At 33.6% G+C, this 22112-nt stretch overlaps 1 protein-coding gene across 6 annotated transcripts in view; it reads left to right on the forward strand.

The window, feature by feature from the left end:
- The window catches only part of LOC129746765 (CD151 antigen-like), a 238340-nt gene that overhangs the window by 79393 nt on the left and 136835 nt on the right, over window positions 1-22112 (forward strand). For all 6 annotated transcript variants that reach the window (XM_055740639.1, XM_055740642.1, XM_055740641.1 and 3 more), the window contains exon 3: window positions 14612-15833. In XM_055740639.1, coding sequence (XP_055596614.1) covers window positions 15555-15833 — 279 coding nt within the window. In that variant the 5' untranslated portion in view covers window positions 14612-15554. The remainder of the gene's footprint in view (window positions 1-14611; window positions 15834-22112) is intronic.

Consider the following 22112-nt stretch of genomic DNA (forward strand, 5'->3'; position numbering starts at 1 on the left):
TTTCTTAACATTCATATGGAAACTAAAACTTTTTCTGTTGTACTTAGTTCAAAATTCTACGGAAGCATGCGAAATGTCGAAGCAATATTCTCGTTACTTTGCAAGGTCATAAAAGTGCTTATCTTCGTATGCACGTATACCGTGCATGGTAAAACGCCTTAATGTATGCTATCCATAAAAGTATATTATACTTGTAGCGAATGATCCTATAATCTTTTTTTCAATTGAAGATTTCTTCAAAAACCATACACAAAAAAAATGATGACGGCAAATTGAAATTCAACTTCCAGAGTAAACTTTTACAGCAATTTAAAATCAAATTTGGCTATCACGCCATGAAAGCAGAATTTGCTATTTGTTTGAATTACTTAAGGTGGTATACAGCTTTTGCCTTTTTTGACAACAAGTTTTGAGGGCATATTGATCTCACATTTTGCTTTCAAAGAAAATATTTTGATGCCCTATATTGGCATCATTATGCTCTCCATGCTCTCAGAGAACGAGGTGTAGTTGGGGTCTCAGTTTTAGCAAAATTTGGCATCATTTTGCTAACCAAGTATGGAAATTTCTGCTCTCATTTTTGCTGTGTACCACCTTATGTCAAGCAAAATGAGAGCAAATTTTCCTTTCAAGGCGTGATAGCAAAATTTGCTATAATTTTGCCATAAACGCCTGCTCGGGTAGCATTCTACTCAGCATTCAATTCAAGTTCATATCGATACTTTCAAAGTCCAAAATAGAAGCTGAGTAGAAATCCTTGAATAAATAAGATTTTTTTAATAAGAATCAAACTTTATCTTACTATGAAATTTGATACTCGTAAATTTTTCTAAGTTATTAATTGTGAATGAATGTTTTACTGGCTAGAATTTTTGTCTTGCTTGAAGATTTGAACCTGAAACATGGTATGAACATGCTGCGCTTTTGCGGGACGGATGGCAACTCTAGTTTTACCTCCTCCCGCAAATGAAGAATTTTCTAAGTTTTTTTGTTATCTTTGTTACGGAAAACTACTTGTTTCCAAAAGGTTTTTAAAAATAACTGTTATCAAACATTTCAGAAAATTGTCTCTTTTCCAGCGGAATTCTATACCACATCGCATCCTACATCATTTTAAGACTATGATATTTCATTTTACGGCACTAGTTCACGACATGTGAGTTCACGAATTGAAACTAATTTTAAATTGTAAATTTCGAATTGCAATTCCACAAACCCTATGTATTGAAACATAAATCTTGAAACTCAAAAACACTACCCTTTCTTTAAAATGCAGTTTCATTAAGAACTTAACAACTTAACCATTTGAGAATTTAAAACCAACCATTTTAACATAAAATTTCATTCGTCAAATACTAATTTAACACATTAACAAGCTGGTAGTCAAATTTCAGATGCTCACCACACAGATTTTGTAAAAAAAAAACAGTTAAACGTATTATCCATTTGTTTATTACGTATCAATTTGATTATAAAAAAATGTATGTCATTACAAATTTTATGCTTTTATGAAATCTTCTCCAAAAATTTTTGTTTTGTGTTACTTGCCCACCTGCCCCCCCCCCCAAAGTTCAATTCCACATTCGAAAGGGGTTTCATTACACAAGGCCACAAAATTAACATTTTCCGAGGTGCACAGAATTTAAGAGCTAGTTTTTGATGAATTTGGGTGCTTTGAATCCAATCGAATCCAAATCACAATTATCAGTTTTTATTCTCTATCAGATTTTGTTTTTTAAATAACTTTTGAAAATAGGTAGATATCATTAAAAAATATGTCTGTATTTTTCTGCCAAAACTAAATAACGTCGCAAAATTTTAAAAATAAAGATAGTAAATAATGATAACTTTTCTTGAAGCCCACTAGAAATTTGGACTTCAGCGAAAAAAGAAATGAAGCAATAATTAGATTTCTTTACGTACCTTGTACGAGACGAAAAAATTAATGATTTTTCAAATTTTAAATAAAATTAAATTTGGTATATATCTAATCAAAAAACTTGTAATGAAATCTTTTCGAATTTCTAAAAATCGTGGAATTTAACTAATTAAATCAATTTTTTCTCTGAAGGTTTTCAAGACATTATTATTATCAATGATTGATTTCATTCAGATCTGATTTATTTTTGAACTAATAAATACATACTACCGAAACTAGATTTGAAAAACAAAATCTGACAAAAGCTTCGAGTTCAGAAAGCTAATATTTTTCAAATGACAATCATTTAAACATAGGCACATGAAATTCTCTGAAATTTTATAATTAATATTTTTATTATAATTTGTTTATTTAAAACGGCTCATAATTAAAAAGACGTTTTTATTAAAAAAAATCCTTTCTGAAAATGAATGTTCTCCATCTACATTATGTTGAAAAAAATTTCAAATTTTTTTTTTTTTTTATTAAAGACACTTTACCATTCACATGGCATTCATGTCTGTAGAATATTTGTTTTGTGTTTGCAGCATTTGCTTCAAGTATTCATAGTTCCATATTTTTGTTTTAATCAGTTTCCTGTTCAAGAAATCAATCCCAAACTTGGACTTTGTCAGTACATATAAGTTTTCAGTGTTAAATTGAACATGATTCATTTTAAACATGTAGAGCCATTATTGTTAACTGCTAAGACATAACTTTTCATTTTGATAACTGGAAGAATCAAATAAAAAATGATCAAAGTCAGAGATTTGAGCATTAGAACTGGACCTGGATTTAGGATGCCAAAATCTTCCAAAATAAGTTTTTAAATCATAGGCAATAAACGTGCTGTTCTTTGTTGGCATATGCAAGTATTCTAAACTAAAAATATGGTAAGATATCAATCAAACACTGACAGTTATAACCAAATTCATACTTTGTTTTTGTTATTTAAGAATACTAAGATCAATATTTTGATACAGAATGATTTGATCCTATTTTTCTAAAAATAAAGGATCACATCCTGACGCTAGAAGCACAATTTTTTGTCACTGATGAAGAATCAAGTCTTATCGACACGTGCTGCCAGGACTCAGGCATTCGGGAACGAATGCGAACGATCGGGTTTGGTGGTTAGCCAAAACTTTTACGAGATATACTCCGGAATGCTAATGGGATCCATATTCCATCCATTATACAAGTTCGACAGCATTCTCCGCATCTCACCAGCCAGCAGCGCAACGCCGCTCCTCCAAAATCGAAACAACGGCGGGCGCCCAAACAACACAAATGAGATGAAAATGTGCGAAAAGACCGACCACCCCATGACTGAGGTTCCGAATTGGCACCTTCATTTCATGATCAGTAGCTATTCCACCTCCAAAACATCGGTTCAGATCAAAGAACGATGGGTGTTGTCTACTGGGGGGTGTTCCGCCCCCTCACGGAAAGGGGGGATGATTGAACAAAACATCATTCTAAAGTTTCAAAATTCTGCTCCCGGGTGGGAAACTTTGGGAATTTTCGCACTTGGTTGGAGTGATATGTGCTTCTAGCGAAAGCTTGGTTTTGTTTAGAAAATTATTTATTGCACAAATCTGCATATAACCCGAACGCTCTCTGGCATACAGCGTATCCAAATTTTAATCATGCACTCAAGTGTAACGAAAAGTTCATCAACTTAACAATCAAGAACAAATATCCACTCAACCAAACCAGTAATTATAAGCTCTACCCCACGTTGTGTTCCATGAATCAACCAAACTGGGGAAGGGTTACAAGTAGTAATTTTCTGCATGCAATCTTCCCCCATACTCGTTTGATGTAATTCCCCAACAAAACGGTGAATAAAAAGTGTGCAGCACATGAGAGAAGCAGGAATAAGTGCAGTCAAGAAGAGTGGGAAAAAAACACACGAAAGCACATCCAATTCAACCTAACGAGAATATAACCCTTACAACGTATGTTGAACACGAATGCTCGCTTTTTGGGGGGCTAAAGTGTTGCATATTAGCTCCCCGTTTTTTTTTGCTGTCTCGAGTGAGGATTTTTTTCAATGAACATTGTTTTCTCTAGATTTTACTACCCCTAGTATGGGGGGATGCGTTCGGTGGATGAGCGTGTGTATTTTTTCTCAGCTGCAGCGCTTTTAAGTGGTTCAAAAGAAGCCATCGGAAAGGAGACCGCTTTTTTACATGTCGTTTAGTTTCAGTGATGTCAGTATAGGGGTGCTAGACATCTTTTTGAAAACAATGTTCAAATTGCCATTTTTGAATCCTTTCGAGGCGTTAATTGAAATTAGTTTTAATCTGTTACACTGTAGAAAAAATAATTTGAAATTCGGGTATTTATTCTACAAAAATCATATCACAGTGCTTTTGATGATTATTGCAATTTCTATTCCGAAACTAGTAACAAATAACAGCTCCTTTTTTTAGTGAGCGAGTATCACCTCTATTAAAATCGGCTGGGTGGTAAAGATGATTATAAAAAGTTAAGATCAGAAGTGGATTAGGCTAGACGCTTCGTTTATGAAGATCTTCTTGAACTTCAGGGTGAAGATTCTAGCGGACACAGAATGCAACTTGGCACCAGAAGTGGCGTTAAGTCGTCGGCAGTTGACTGTCAAGCGACGTGGTGGCAAACTGTCAACCTGAAAACATCCCCCTAGCAAGGAACCCACACCGGATGAACCCTTGTCAGAAAAGTGCTGCAACACCGGTTGTCGTCGAGCACATCATTAGGATTTGCAAATTAAAGCCACTCTTCGTTTGGTTCCAAGCTTTCATTCAAACGCCTCCACTTCACAGTCTTTTGCTGGGCTTTAGGGCTTGCTTGAATGTGATGATGAGGTACTTTCATTCATGGGTCTAGACAGGCTGAGTGAGTGAATGAGTGAGTGATAATCTAACCGAGACTGGAAGACTTTAATCTGATTGCAACCCACACAATAAACACCATACTGGTAGTTGCCCACTGCGGTGGTGTTGGCCACATGGAGTGGCTGTCAGTTTTGATCTGGCGTTGATATGTACCAATACATTAGATTAGAGTGCTTCATTAGCCCTTTGGAGTAGCACATGACATGATACCTGAGGGTTGCCAGAATTTTTCACGCACGTTTCCGGACTGGGCAAATCTAGAATTTTTTTTTTCCAAAAATCTGGCAATATCCGGCCTTAAGATTTTAAAATGTTCAACTCAAAAACCGGGAAATATCCGGGAAAATTTTGTCTAATTTCAGAAAAAGGTAGTTATACAAAAAAATGAAGAAATACACTCGATTTCAAATCAAAATACACTCTCAGATTTCATTTCGTTTTTAAGGCGTTAAAAAAACTGAACATGCTTCTAATGATTAAACTTATAAATAATATGCCTGTGTGAGTTTCTCGTTTAATTTTGCGAATAAATCCGGGAAAATCCAGGCATTTTCTTACAAAATCTGGCAACCGGGCCGGACCAGATATTTTTAAAATTTTGTACCAAATTTCCGGGCAAGTCCGGCTGAATCCGGGCAATCTGTCAAGCTTATGCTTCAGTTTCATTCCAGATAAAAGACAGAAAAGTACCGTAAAACGAGGTAGCATTGATTAACAGGGTAAATTTGATCAACATGAATTTTTTCTACATAATCACCAATCACTAAGTCTAAAGTTGAAATGTCTCAAAATTTTTTTTCTACGTTTAAAAACTTAAAAGCTGAGTTTCAAATCGAAAAAACTGGCATTGTTTTTGAAAATTTAAAATTTAAGTAAAAATGTAATTTAAAATCTTGATATAACTATTTTTTTCGAAGGCAATGCGTTTAAAAGCAGCAGGTTGATTTACCTGACAGATCAACTGTTTTCCTTAGTAAATGTATAGTTTTGGTGTACTTTTTGTTGTACTTTGAGGTAATTTTTTGAAATTTTAAAAATAGGGACATTATCCAATAGTAAGCTAGTCTAGGACAAAAGGCTAGAAACCCTATCAAATGGTAAAGTTCAAAGGAAAAACAAATAGAAGGGAATAGTGCGAGTGCCTAAGGAATTGAATGATGGTAAAATCACCTTTTTGGTAGATAATTTTTTTTAATGTAATGTTAAAGAATTTAGCCCCTTAATTTATGCAGCATCATTCTCAATCTTTCGATTTAAATTGATGTTTGGCCTTAACACATTAAGGACCGCGATATTGTTTTTTAACGTGAAGAAATCTTAACCAAGATACGCTGGAATTCAGCATTGTATTTCTCAGAATTTTCTGGACTAAAAGTTACAAATCTAGTATCTTTGAGCCACCGAAGAGTTTCATAATTTACTTTAAATCATTCGAGTTTGTTCCGAACCGCCATTACAATTTTTAAACTAGCATTTGTGAATATTATGAAGATGATTTGTATCCTTTATGATCAATAAAACTTGCTAAAACCGTCAAAATAGAGACTGATCAATGTTACCCCAAAGCATTATATTCTGAACAAAGACGAAATCGATTTTGAAATCAAATTATATAAAATAGTCTTATGAATTTCTGCATCCATGTTTTACGTTTATAGGAGTCTGATACTAGTTTTCAAAATATGAAACATGCCACATTCCATATAACAGAAAAAATAATCGAGAAATATTGAAAAAGGTGATCAATCTTACCCCGGATTACGGTACCTTAACGTTTTATCTGAACTTTTATGAAGAAATTATTTATCAGAACAAGTTTTTTGATCTTTTGAAGATATATTGTTCCGAAACATTAAAAAAAAATACATTTATGATCTTTGGTAACAAATAAATCTACTTAAGAAAATTCAGAAGTGATTGTGCTAGAATTGTTAGACTGAACTTTATAGCTTTTTTGTCTAACATGAATCGATGTCACGTCACATCTCTTCTCCGTGAAAACTGAAGATACCATTTTAACTTTAATTCATCGAATCATTTTTTTTATAAATTGACAAGTTGGATCACAAAATTAGCAAAAAAAAGCAAAAAGAATTCCATTCTTGGCACATGCTTGATTATTTATCTTTCAATTCTTTTGGATTATTTTTTTCATTATTTACATTTTTCGAATCACATCGTCACTTGTGAAAATACGTCCTAGAATCTCCAAAATGATGAGCTAAATTTGTCTGATGAAGCAATAAGTAACAGAAAAGGAAATCAACATTCAACGATGGATATAGGCTTTGAATTTGCTCAAGAATCTGGTTGATTTGAGCAAAAAGAAAGTTTTTTTTTTTAAGAAAACCTTCAATTTTCTTGATAAAAAAGTCATTCTTATCCCACAATGTAAGGACAAATTTAAACATTTCATCATTTCAACATATTTTCTACGAAAACAAATTAATTTTCAAATAGATATAGTGAGCGGATTATTTTGAGGTTCAAAATTGATTCTGTCAATTCAAAATTTTGATTTTATTTTTTTATTTATTAACATTTCTAGAGTTTGTTTTGATTAGGTCGTATTTTTATGAAAAAAAAATGAGTTATTGGCTGCAAACGATTTTTACTTACTTACTTAATGATCCCGCGCCGATCCTCCGGTGCATACGGCCGTGGTAAAAGACCTCCACTGTTGACGATCCGGAGCCAGCGTCTTCACCTGGTCCCAGTCAAGATTCTCGTCGACAGTTCGGATTTCAGCGGCTAGGCTTCGCCGCCACGAATTTCTGGGTCTGCCTCTTCTTCGATGACCTTCTGGATTCCAATCTAGCGCCTCTCTGCAAATCTCGTTTTCATCTCTTCGCAGCGTGTGCCCAATCCATCTCCACTTACGTTCCCGAATCTCGATTTCTAGCGCCTTTTGATGACACCGGCGATGTACTTCCTCATTCGAGATCCAGTTGCCAGGCCACCAAGCGCGGATGATATTCCGCAGGCAGCGGTTTACAAATACTTGCAGTTTTCGCGTCGTTACCGCATATGTGCACCAAGTTTCGCACCCGTACAGCAATACGGATTTGACGTTTGAGTTGAAGATTCGGATTTTTGTTCGTAGAGAGATCTGGCGTGACCGCCAGATGTTTCGGAGACTCGCAAACGCAAATCGGGCCTTTCTGATCCGTGTTTCGATGTCTTTTCTGGTACCACCATCAGGCGTAATCTGGCTACCAAGATACTGGAAGCACTCCACTTTCTCAACTTGTTGCCCAGCTACCATGAAACTGGAGGGATTTCCTGTGTTGATCTCCATCGACTTGGTCTTTCCGACATTGATTTTGAGACCTGCTGCCTTGGAACTTTCGGTGAGGTCGTCGAGTTTGCTCTGCATATCTGGTTGTGTTTGGGCGAGCAAAACAATATCGTCAGCCAGGTCAAGGTCGTTCAGTTGCTCCATTGTTGAAGAATTCCACGGCAATCCTCGGTTCGGTGCACAGTCAATCGATCCAATCAGAATCTCATCCATTACGATTAGAAAAAGTAGCGGTGATAGAATACATCCTTGTCTCACTCCAGCAGTTACCGGGATTGGTTCGGACAAGACACCGTCGTGCAAGACCTTGCACGAAAATGCCTGTGCTTCGATGAGATGGGCCTTAGAGCCGCCCAGATGTTTTCATGGTTAAGTCGGTCGAATGCTTTTTCGAAATCAACGAACACCAGCAGAAGAGAGTCCTGGAATTCGTTGATTTGTTCCAGTATGATTCGTAGCGTTGTGATGTGGTCCACACATGATCGTCGAGATCGGAATCCAGCTTGTTGCCGTCGGAGTGTAGCGTCTATTTTCTCCTGGATCCTGTTCAGAATCACTTTGCAGAGTACTTTGAGGGTTGTACAGATCAACGTTATGCCTCGCCAGTTACCGCACTCTGTCAGGTATCCTTTCTTCGGGACCTTTACGAGCTGCAAACGATTGGTTAACCTTTATTCTATATTAGATAATAATTTGGTCTTATTTAGTTTATTGATAACTCCTACAAAATGATTTTAATTTAAGACGTATAATCACGTACTTTATCATTTTCGAGTACAAATTGGTTTTAATGACCATTTGCGTTACTCTGAATTGCCGTGCATGCAAGAAATTGTTTTTTTGTGAAAAATGTTAATAAATCTAATGAAAATCGACTGTGCAAGTGTTTTAAGCTAACTTAGAAGAAAGACCGGGTCAAATTTGGTGCAGGGTAAGTAAAATTAGTGTTAAATTATACTACCCGAGACATTGAGATTTTTTTAACTACAATAGATGCATCTGTTTACGCTTAATTTGATAGATCAACAGAGTCATAGATGGTAGTTAGCAGTGTCCATATAGTCCGATAAAACATTCCTGCGATGGAGATTACGGAGCCTTCAAGCGGGCACTTCCGTGTTATGTTTACGGTTCCGAGTGTTTGGAACTTTACTTCATTCAAATTACAACGGAATAGATCGAAGTATTGGACAAATGAAATCAATTATCAAATGAGATTCATCAATTTACAAAAAGACGTTAGCGCCAAAATTCAATGCAAAAGGTTGTAAGTACACTTTGACTTTTAAGATCAAAATTAATTTCAATGAACATATTAAATTAAGAAGTTAATGCCCATATCCAATACGCAGGCATATTCTTAATCTATTTTAAGATTGAATACCAAGTTTTCAGAAATCTGAACGATGGTTTCAAAACTAGAGCTTGAACAATGTTTCAAAACTTCCAAAGCGATTTTCTCAAAATTCATTAAGTGGCTCATACGACCTAATCAAATCAAACTCTAGATTTTATTTGCAGTTGGATTAGTCTGAAGACTGTTGTCAACTTGTCAACTGCTCCAGCAAGAGAATTTACAAATTTGATGAGCACGTTACTTCGTTGCCCTCATTGGAGGTAGACGCTTAGGGTTCCCGGCTGGTAAACTTCACATGACTATTTTGCTACAAAAGTTAGGATTGATAAGGATAGTGGCAGGAATTTGGTCATTTAAAAAACTGCAATATTTATAAAGTCCAGCAATACACCGAGGAAATACGGCTTTCCCTGCAGATTTTTTACGTGAAAATTACATGTTTTAGTATCAGATACATTTTAATATTCAATTCTGTAATGGGTAATTTAAAAAAATAAAAGCCAGGTTTTTCTACAAAACACTCTCAGCTAAGTTGTGTATACAAACTGATTTTAGTTTAAAATTTGAAATTTCAAAATTGAATTAACAATCATAGTTATTAACCTGCTATCTCTTGCGATATGAATTGCTCAATGAACTAGACATTTTGATATCTTTATCTTGATTATGTAACTAATTCATGAGCTTATATGATTCTGAGTTTTAAATATTAAATCATTATCTGAATTTGAACCTGTATCCAGGTTTAAATTAAGGTACTTTTAGAATTTCAGTATTATTTCTAAATTTAGTTCCAGTTAGCATTTTTTAAATTGAACCAAGAAGTGAAATTTGTTTTCCAATTCGAGGACTCAACTATGAATCAGCATTCTAAAATTTCCCATTTTTTCAGGGCTTTCTCGGTTTTTCGCTGAATCAAAGCAATCGAATGATTCCCTTCAGTTCAACCACGGTATGAGAAAAGATCAGATACTGATCAATCGAAAATGCTCACTGAAGACGATAGGAAGTTGCTTTTGAAATACCGGTATCTGATCTTTTCTCATACCGTGGTTGAATTAAAGGGGATCTTTCGATTGCATTAATTCAGTAGAATTATTCAATCAAGTAGGCTCACAACACATAATAAACCGGTTATCAATTAAATTTTCGACATATACCTGGTCTGTCCCGTCCCGAATGCCCCGAAATGCAGTTTTATTCACATTATTTGATGAATTAAACAAAAATCTCAAATTGTGTTCTGATTTTTACGTCCAAAATCTTTTTTTTAATGTTTGTTTGAGCGTTGTATCGGTAAATAAATTAAACTCATAAATTTTTTATTGCTTGGAATTTGCTCATATTTGTCCGGTTATTATTCGCGGTTTGGAATGAAAAAATTAAAATCACTTACCCGATTTGTTCCAGGATTTTTTTTTAACTCGAAACTTTACGGCACGGCTACATGCGGAAATAATTCAATTTCTCGGGCATCCCACATTCGCCAGGTCACTTTCTGAATAAGAATTTAGTTTAAAAAGGTCAAATCGGAATATTGCGCTTTTGCTACACACACATACAAGAGGTCTGTTGGGCACACATCAGAGATTTTTATATGCGAACAGAGCAAAATTAAACTTAAATTATGATTTTCCCTTAAATTGATATTCAATTTCTCTCAAGAACACTCAAAAAGTATACTTCGAATCATTTGCTAGCAAGTGGACACAATTTTCTAAATATTTGATTAAATATCAGTGCGGAATTAAGCAAAACAAAATAAAAAATAAGCCAACAATCATTGTAAAGTACATTAAACGGTTCCCCCAGATCCTTAAATCACGTATTTGGGTATATATTATAAAATTTTGAACCAGGAAGCTGAAGTTAAGAGTTTTCGTCACGAAATTGATAAGGAAACTTCAGCAATATTTATCCTACTTGCACTATGAACGCTCGTTCCCTGTACAAAATCTAAATTGTTTGCAAAGAACCTCACTCGAAATCAGAAATAAAATCACAAACAAGAAAAAAAAATGTTCTATAGCTTTTGAAAAATGTTTCGTACACAAAAAACTTTTCAATAGTTCTCATAAATTCTTCGAAAAGTATCTTTCTTTCATCGATTTGTATTCATTTCAAATTGTCTCAAAAAACTTTGCAAAAATGATGAACTGTAAAATCTCTTTAAAAAATTTCGAGGAATGTGAATCAATCGGGGCCAGATACGGATATTTTGCCTCAATATCCTGGCAGCTGGACCACATCAACTTTTTTTAAACTCTACGTTAAAAACGTGGGCTAGTCTAGATAAGCCCTTGCCAGGGCCCTTGGAAGAACCGACTCATGGGGGGGGGGGGTTTTGGTGACTGATTTTTTATATGATTTTGTTTACAACAAAAAAAAATTTAAACAAATATGTTTGTAACTGTATGGTTATTCATTTTTAAGTAACTTAAAAGTTTTCGTATTAAATTGTAACTTCAGAAAATTGGTCCTATACCTAAAAGGTGAGCTAAATTTGCTTTCATTGATGGTTGAAATATTTGAATTTGTTTAAGAGTGGTAGATCAGTTGATTTCGGCATAAAATAAGTTTTTTTAGTTGAGTCTTTTATTTCTAAAAAAACTTATTCTATACTCAAATCAAAAAAGGCCAATCTTCCAAACTATTTTTCAAATTTAAAGATTTTAACCTTTTATGAAAATAAATCAAATTTTCAAAACATGCGAGCGATAAAAATCATCAGATTGTCGTATCAAATTTTCCTGATGCAAACTTGAACCAAATCAATGATTTTAGTATGAAATTTGGCTGAAAAAAACTGCAATACATCGCGGACCATATACGAGATATATCGTTTTTTCGCTTGCCACTAGTATGCTAACATAATTCAAATGTTATGAATCGAATAACGAACCCCCATTCTACAAAATGTAACACAACACAGTATTTTATTCATTGGTTTTTTAAACATTAAATGACAAATTTTGGTGTCTTTAATGTGTTCATAATGTTGATCAATACACTAGAAAAATATAGAATTTTTGGCAGATTTTTTAGGTGAAGATTTTTTCTTTAACAGTAAATATTTTTCATAAAGAATCCATTCCATAATGAAAATCCTGTTGATGATTTTTTTTTAAATTTAGGTTTTGAGGATAAAACAAAAAACTCTTATTTTACTTTTATTTTGAATTTTCAGCTGAATTGTGCTTACGAACTAATGTTGTATAAAAAAAATTGAAATCTGGAATTTGAATTGACAAGCAATTTTAACACATTAAGGACCGCAAATAAATCTTTGACGAGAAACAGCGATATTCGGCATTCAGTATCTTAGAAACCTCTGAACTAAGTTTTACAAATTTAGCATTTTCAAGTAACGGCAAACGTTTTGTTCAATTTTGTCCAATAAAGTTTAACACTTGAATTCAGTCAATTCGAGTTATACTTCGAAGTGTAGCGCACTGTAGGCAAGTGAAAAAACGATACTTTTCTTTTGGTCTGCAATATGTTATGTTCATGATCTCTTGCATTGCAGTTTAGATTGCAAAATTCTTTTTACAATCTAAACTTTTCTGTTTTTTTTTTATTCTGTTTTTTTTAATCTGCATTCTGAATCTGAATTCTGAACCTGAATTAAAAAATTGCGCTTTGAATATGTATTCGAATTTCCATATGATTTCTGAAATGTGCAAAAAATACGATTTTTGAATCTTATTAAAGATTAGAATTTTATGAGCCAAGTTATAGAGCCGTTATTCATGAATCTTTTATTTAAATTCTTTAGTTCAGGTTTAATCTATTATTTATTTTTAATCTGCATTGAGAATTCGAATTCAAATATGAATTTACAAAGATCTGAATCTTAATTTAAATTTTGGATTGCCATTTTGAAGCTTTGAATTTTTTAATTTTGTGTAAAAACTGTTTTCAAGAATTTCAAATTTGAATATAAAACAAAATTTCTCTTTTTTTCATATTTGGAAATCTATTATCAAAATATTGAAAATGCATATCATCTCGAAAAACATGATTCAAATTTTAAATGAAATGTAAAATCAAATTTGAACCAGGATTTCAAAGCAGCTTTTTATTTCTAATTTTTATGATTATTCGTAATGAAAATCAACAATCCTGAACTGGATACAGAATCCAAAATTCGATATTTTACGATAAATACACTTTTGGTTATGGGAATTATAGAATCAGAACCTCCAAAATGGGTTTGATTTAATTAGGAATTCAATATTCAGACCTGAATTTCGATAAAAAGTGAGAAAATTATGAAAAAATGTTGCAGAATTTTTGACTTGGGTTCGGGTTTTGAAGTTTTGGCATTAGTTTTTAATCTAGATTGTTACTGTTGATTAACGTTACTCTATTATCATAATTTGGTTCGTTCAAAATTTAAAATTTTGAGTGTAGAGTAGAATCTCTCGCTTGCTGTTTTGGATCGTCATGGGGGGGGGAGGGGGGGGGTTTAACACCTAAACCATTCATTTGAACGGTCTTGATTGTTTATATTTTTAAATCAGTTTTAAGACTACCATTCACAAAATATTTTCTTAACCTCATTTGTTCCGTAGACGATATTGATAAAGAACACGACTTCGAACTTATCCTAATTTTATACACTTTCATTTGCTTCATTTTCGTTCTCGTAAAACAAATTGAGATACTGCGCTTTTCTTCAATGCATCGCCTTCCACGGTGAGAATCTGCGGTATCTGAAGTCTCCATGTCGACAGCAACTTTGAATGAGATTTTCCATGAATATGAGTAAATTTTCAATTACTTCTTACAAAGTCTTTCAACAGTTTTAAGTTCTTTCGATATTTAATATTGTTTTTCTCCGTACATGTATTAAATTTTTTTTTCAGAGTCTACAAACTTTGTTGTGGGTTAATACCGAAATTTGAATGCACTCTAACTGTTTTTTTTAGAACTAATATCATAACTTGGGATGGTTCATATGTATTTAAGGTTTTTGTTCATTTTTCAATGTTGTTCACTCCAGTTGGATCGAGTATCCATCAAAATTCGTAAAAGATCTAAATTTTCTTAAATTTTCTCAAAACATCATGTTTCACAATACGTTACAGTTTCCGTAAATCAATTTTGCAATAACACTCAATTTGAATTTTCTCTTTTTCTCTACCTCTCCACAGATTTCGAATCCTTTCTGTGCTGCGCCGAGAAAAGAAATTGACGCTCGTTCGACGTCCTAAATACCGTACCAGAAACAAGGCATCATTCCAGGCTTTTCCATTGTCCAACGTCGAGAACGTGCTCCGGATTCGACGCCGCCAACCAACAGGCAGCAACAACAACGGAACCTGCATGAATCGAAACTTGCTCCGGTCATGCTTCTCCGGTGACCAAACGAACCGAAAACCTTACTTCGAAACGACGACTGAGGATTGTGTTTTGTTTTGGTTTTTTTTTTCTTCTCTCTCAGTCACAAACTACTCTAAGTCCAAGAATCGTCCAGCCAAAGAAGATTGAATTATGCCATGGCATGCAACGGCACGCAGAGAAGAGATGTGACTGGAGTCAACGTTTTGGCCTGTTTTTTCTTCTGCCGTTTCGGTTTTGAATTTGATGCCTTGGGTTCCCGAGCTATGTGACATGATTCGTCTTGCCCGGTTGTTCCCAGCAGCAGCATCCAATCAATAGCATTTCTCAAACTTTACCGTAGGCTGCAGCCGATTGAAAAACGCACGTACATAATTTACTTCGGCACAAGGACCGGCATTGTTCCTACTAAAGTTAGTCGCGAGTTTCAGGCCATTCGGGAACATTATGATGATGAGACCATTCAAGCGACGACGATGCAACACTAATTGACCGGTCCTGGACCCTCTCCACAAATCGCATTCCGAAAACAAAGAGTCATGAATCTCGTCCAAAAAGGAGGGACCCTTTGCGGATTGTTTATTTGATTAAAAAAAAAACAGTGCTACTGTGCCATACGCGGGCGGGTGACATTTGTGAGTTTTTCTTTTTCAATGAAGCAATATCATAAACAAGTGTGCTCGCTTCCAGTTCAGTGATAACAAATAAGGAAGAAAATTAGATCACCAGGAGAAAAAAAAGCCAATCAAAACAAACATGGCACCCGGAAAAAAGAAAAAAACGCCACTCCCAACAATCCTGCCGGCGGCGGCGACGACCAGCTATTCGATCAATAACGGTGCCCTGGAAGGAGTTCATCACAATGGTGGCCATCAGAATAATAATGGCACCGGCAACGTGAATGGAAAGAAGAAGGGCGGCAGCAAGAAATCTTCGACCAAGAAGCTGCACCAGAACCAGAAGACCCGAGATTCAGACTGCTGCAGCATCAATTTTGTGAAATACGTGCTTCATATATTCAACATCATTTTCTTCGTAAGTATCCCATTGCCCGGCTTCGGCCTATTGGCTTTCCTGCCATACATACTCTATGGGTGGAGCGCCATCTCTAGCTAGATTCTACTTAGTTCTAGTTGCCGTACCTAGTTTTGCGGCTGGTCGTTAATTTTTAATTAAGTTTATCGATAGGATCATAATTTCTAGCACAATTATACGGATGGCAAACTCAATAGGGTGGATTATTGCACGGAAAATTTACTTATATTTTTTCAAATTTAGGTTTTGAATATCAATGATTTTGTATAGTATTATTTTCTGTGAAAATGTTTATAAAAAAATCCAATCTATGTTAGCGTTGGACACTTCACAATTTTCTAAAATATCATCTTGAAGTTAAGAAAAGAAACAAAGAAGCAAAACTTTTGGAAAGAATTTCAAAAGAATTTTTTCTTGTCATAAAAAATAGAAATTCGATTGTTAAATTTTTCTTCAAATGAAAATTTTTTTCTTGCTAGCTAACCGTAATTAGATGGATCGGAATCATTGCATTTATTTTCGTTTTTTTTTATAAAAAAAAAACATAAATTTCAACATTTAGGCAACCATTTTGAATTCGAACAGAATACAAATATTGATTTATTACCTCGTCTTTAAGGGTGCAGCCACAATAGCCCTGCCATAAGTCAAAATCAACAACAAACATTTTTTTAATCGGCTCTTATTTCTTATCCTCGAAAATAAACGAAAAGAGGATTGAAGAATATCGGAAAAATCGGGGAATTTTAATTAGATGCAAGAAGACTTAAAATTGCATAGGAAGTCGATTTTCTGTTCTCCAATGGACTAAAACGGAATACGCAAGAATTGCCTTTAAAATGACACTCCAAACCAAATGTAGCTATCCTGAATTTAATTTGTCTCAAGAGTTCCACAAGAGATAATTAACTAACTCCTATAGTAAGAATAAAAACATGATTTTTAATTCAAAGCGAATCAAATGACAAAAATTCAAAAATGACAAAAAGGACTTAAAATGCAAAAAAAAATAAAAACTAAAATGATAAGGAAAACTCAAAAGTTACAAAATAACATGCAAACGAACGTTTACAATTTTTATATTTGTTTTTGTTCCTTTTCGTTTTGGTAACTTTCATTATTTGGTATTTTTTAATTTATTATGATTATAATTTTAAGGCATGTGCGGCGGAATGAAAACTAGAGAGAGTTTATTTAATAGAAATTTGAAAGAAAGGTGGATAGACAGGCATTAGTGCGCCAATAGGAGAAAGCTTGATAGGTGTTGAAATTTTAGGCTAGAGGGCATGTTGATGAAAAGCTCCCATGAATTGCTCCCGCCTTTGCTCTGCACTAGCTAACTATTTTTAATTTATTGTATTTTTTTGTAGTTTTAGTTATACAGTACTGGAAAAAAAAGATTTAGCACTCGCTATCAAAATTTTCAATTCTCTGTAGCTGTTGTCACATTCAAAATATCAACTCAAAAAATTCTGTTGAATTGTAGTATTTGTCATACACCCTCAAATTTAATTTTTTGAAAAATTGCATATGTTCTTCAAAGAGTTAAAGTGGGTTGTCAAAAATTCATGATTTAAGAATTTTCTTTTTAAGGATTGAAACATCTAACGTTTACCACTACTTTTCTGAATAATACATATCGATTTTAATGGAAAAATATATGAATTCCTAAGCCATTCTCTCAGATACCATAGAGCTAGGGTCCAACTCTTTAGTGTATATTTTCTGATTTTAACATGTTATGCAGAAGAACTTTTGAAAACGCGAACGTGCTTAGAACTTTAAATGGTAATTCATAATCTTAAAAATTTTAAGCTATTTTTTTTTTTGCTTTTGAATGCCGAGCTTCATAGATTCCTGCATCATCACGTCACGTTTTCAAACAAGTTTTCTTTCAAGAAAGCTATATAAGAAAATTCATTTGCTCACATAGTCGGAAAAAAGACAAATTTAAGGCTCATGGATAGGTGATTTAAAAGTCTTCAAGAGTTCGTCTTCGACTGGAATATTAGAAAATTTACAATTTGTGCAAAAAAACCTGTCAAAAACTTTGACACGTCTCTTGAACTCTTGAACTCTTGAACGTCTTCTATGAAAAACATATAAATTTTTGTGACGTCACAACGCGATCATTTCCATAGTGTAATTCTGAAACTCTTATTCGGTTTCAACTGTTTTAAATATCTCGTAAAAAGTTCATTTCATCATTCATTTTTGGAGAATATGTATGTGACTGTTTGAAAAATCGTTATATTAAAAAAGTATAATATTCGAATCCTGGATACAAACAGTCATTATATTTTAATTCATATTAAATTTAAAAGATGGTATTTGAGCATTATTTTGCGAAAAATTGTTAAGACTAAGCTATAGATTTGACAAAGTTGTGCTACAAGTAAAAAAAATTGGTAAATCCATTTAATTGCATCCCAAAAATTTTAAAATTTGAAAATAACATATTCAATTCTAAAAATGGTTTCTGATTAAGTTTTGAGGTAAAATGAAACAAGAAAACAACCATTATGACAGTGTGCATAAAATTTTGAAATACCAAAAAATAACAATCGGTTCTCGAGTTCAGGCGTGCCTGGAATGGGTCATATGATTTTATTAAAACATGTCGAGCGCACTCTTATTACAGTTGTATAATGCAATGTTACATTATATGACACCTTGTTTGCTGTGAATCAATAAAAGATCTCGAAAATACTGATACACTGAGACAAACATATTATGAGATGAGATGAAAATGAAAATGAAATAAAAATGAGTTATAACGATTTTTGGGTTTTTTCGTATATCAGCCATCTGGAATGATAAAGTTATATCAATACTATCTTCATAACTTTTTGAAAGTGAGAGGAGTCTTTAAATGTAATTAATCATCTATATATGTCAAATCTAGTTAGTGAACCAATGTTGTTGAAAAATACTTAGACATTGTTCTTTTTGAGCCTTTCGTAAAATTGGCAGGATTCTACTTACAATACCCATAAAAACTTATAATATCAAAACTTGACTGCATTTGTCGATTTTAAAAACAATTTCTAAGATTTTTCAACAACATTGGTTCACTAACTAGATTTGATATTAAAATATGATTTAAAGACTCTTCTCAGTTTCAAAAAGTTATAAAGAAAGTATTAATATAACTTTAGCATTCCTGATGGCTGATTAACGAAAAACCCCAAAAATCGTTATAACTCATGTTCAGTTTTTCGTTTGCTTTTGCAAACAATTTGAATAAATCCAACTAAACCGAGAGTCTTCTACGCTTTCCGGCTAACCGGACAGGACTGCATTTTTCCTAATTTTTTAAATTGAACATTCGAACAAGCCCGGACAACCTAAAATGCTTTAACGAGATGACATTGAAGACTCCATTTTTTTTATAAAAAGGAACCAATTTTTTTAAATCCATTTAACATTTAAGTGGGTCATAAATTTAAATGCTGCATCAAAACTGATTCATTTTAAAAACAAAATCATAGCTGTCGCCATTTCTAAGAGAACATTTAAAAATCATGCAGGGAATACCATAGTCAAATCATTTTTTCTACAACTTTTCTATCATACGTAGGAGAAATTGTTCCTAAATGGGGGTGTCGGGTTAAATGCGCCTACAGCCGTTTTAAAAAAAAAATGGTTGACAAGACAACATATCTAATCAGTGCATTTTGATATGGCAACAAAGAATTATATGAATTAACCAACTCAAAAAAATCAAAAATTCATAGAAGTTTTTGATACCCTTCGATGTAATATTTGAATCTAAACTCTAATTTAGGGGAACATGCCCTATTATGCGCCACCTAAGCGAATTGCTGATTTCCCATGTACTCCACGTACAAATTGTGGTAAAAATGGGTGTAATTGTTGAAGAAAAGTGTTTTCTACAAATGCCTATGATTTTTTGTTACTCAAATTGCTATAGTTGCTTCAAAAACCTGATTTTTAAACAGCATTTTAAAAGCCACAGAACAAAACTGTGTTGCAAATACGCGCCGCTGTGTATTCAATACGCGCCTAGCAGCCGAACGCATCCGAAAGCAGCCGAAGACCGAAAACACACCAATACTTACAGACACTTTGACTGAAAAGAAAATCAAAATGGACTATTCAAAATTTAAAAAAAAAGAAAAGTAGATTTTTTGGGCTGAATTAACGCTCAGAATATGGTTTTAGACTTTTTGTTCATTTTTAATGAAAATTGTCCTTTTTGAAAAATTAATGCTATTTTCAGCCTACTACGATTGGCGCGTTATAACGAGCGCATGGGCCGTGATAGAACATACCCATAAAAAGCATACCTTAGCGAGTTCAGTTTGATTTTTTAGCATAAAATCAAAGTATAGATTTTGCTCTATCGATGTGTCAGAAAATATTGCCTTATTCGTTTTTCCCTGCTTGGTGACACCTTATTGAAATTGTTTTAAAATTTAGATCGAAATGAAGAAAAACCTTAATTGGGAAATTATCACGACACAGGGGCATTTTAAGGAAAAATTCATACTTGCCATAACCAATCACAGCATTTAAAACAAATTGGTAATATTTTGCAGGCTTAAAATGTTTCAGATTCTTCAAAACAAGGGTGGCGCGTATTAGCCACATGGGGCGTTATATGAACTTTTCCCCTATATCTTGAGGGAGAACTGAACATCTTAAAACAGATTTGATAAACTTTTTCTTATAGATGAACTGCCTCCATAATATCAAATATAACTGAAACCAATATTCATCACACTTATTTTCTTCTTAGAATCAGAAGGCGATACCATCAGCATCCTCTAGTAGACAAAATGGAAGTATAATTCTAGAAATTTGTCTAATTTGTGAATAGCGTGTATTTTGGACTCGACTTAATCAGGGGTGCCAGTTATAATAATTGAAATAATTTATCTCTATTCTTGCACCATAAAAATTTTAGTGAATCAACAAAAAAACAAAAAATGGTCTAAGGGGGCATTCATTAATTACGTAACGCTCCTAGGGGGGAGAAGGTGTAAGCGCGAGCGTTACGAATTGTGACATAGGGGAGGAGGGGAGGTATGCTCCTGGTTACGTAACGATTTTTTCCTTAAAAATTTCAGTTTAATCGCAGCTATTTTGATGTCATGCAATTTTTGCAGAATGATAAGCAACTCAAAATCAGCTAAAAATTTGTAAGCTTCAACATGATAAAACTGGTTTGTAACCTTTCCTCTTTAACGATTCTGATATAGACTCTTTAAACATGGGATATCCAAGTAATAATCGCTAGAAAATGTGTACAATGTACAAGAAATCAATTCATCCTTAAGACGGAAATTTTACTATTTTTCTCAATTTGCAAAAAAGCAATTTCGGTTATTCCCACGAATATTACTAAGTGGAGTATATTTTGAATAACAAGTTATGCTCCTTGAACAAAATAAATTAAAGAAGGTAGATCATCAGATAACAAGCACTGAACAACTAATAATAAGACAATCATATTATTCTATCAGAGAGTTATCATCAATGAGTACTAACAAGCGATTTGGATAGAAATTAATTCCGTTTCGAAGAACGTTAAAAAAATTTATGTTAAAGTCTTTTCTTACCATCGAAAATTATTCAAAAACATGAAAGATAGGGGGGGGGGGGTAATTATCAGCGTTACGTAATTTTCATAGGGGGGTACGTCAAAGCGTCACGATTTGTGACATACGGGGGGGAGAGGGTCAAAAAAGTGCATTTTTGCGTTACGTATTTTATGGACGCCGCCTAAGAAAATATCTCCTTTCCATACTTGTAAATATTTCTGAACAAAATATGGAGCGGAGTAATTACTTTCAATTACCTTCCTATTTGATTATTCCATAGGATAGATTTGGATCGGCATAAAGTGTCTTTAAGAAAAAGATTTTAAATTCAATCGGTCAGAATAGAAAAAAACTTTTTACCTGTTAATAACATTTTTGCTAACTAAAAGTTAAGGAAAAAAAAATCCGAAGAAATATCGTTATTTTTTCTATACTGGATGACGGGTTTCGCTTTTCAATTTGGCAAAATATAGGATTTTTCGACGATTTGTATTAAAAGATGGTAACGTTATTATTTTATGCTAGATGTTTCTTATTAGTATTTAACAAATTTCAAACAAATTGGTTTATCATTACCATCATCATTCATCCAGCAATGACATGACAAAAATCTCTTTTTAAATGTTTATAATTAGTGAAATGATTAAAAAAATCAAAGCTTACAAATTGTTTCCGAAGTGCCAGTGCTCGAAAAAAAACAAAAATTGAGTGC

Source organism: Uranotaenia lowii, chromosome 2 (genome assembly GCF_029784155.1).
Source record: "Uranotaenia lowii strain MFRU-FL chromosome 2, ASM2978415v1, whole genome shotgun sequence".
In the NCBI taxonomy this organism is placed as follows: domain Eukaryota; kingdom Metazoa; phylum Arthropoda; class Insecta; order Diptera; family Culicidae; genus Uranotaenia; species Uranotaenia lowii.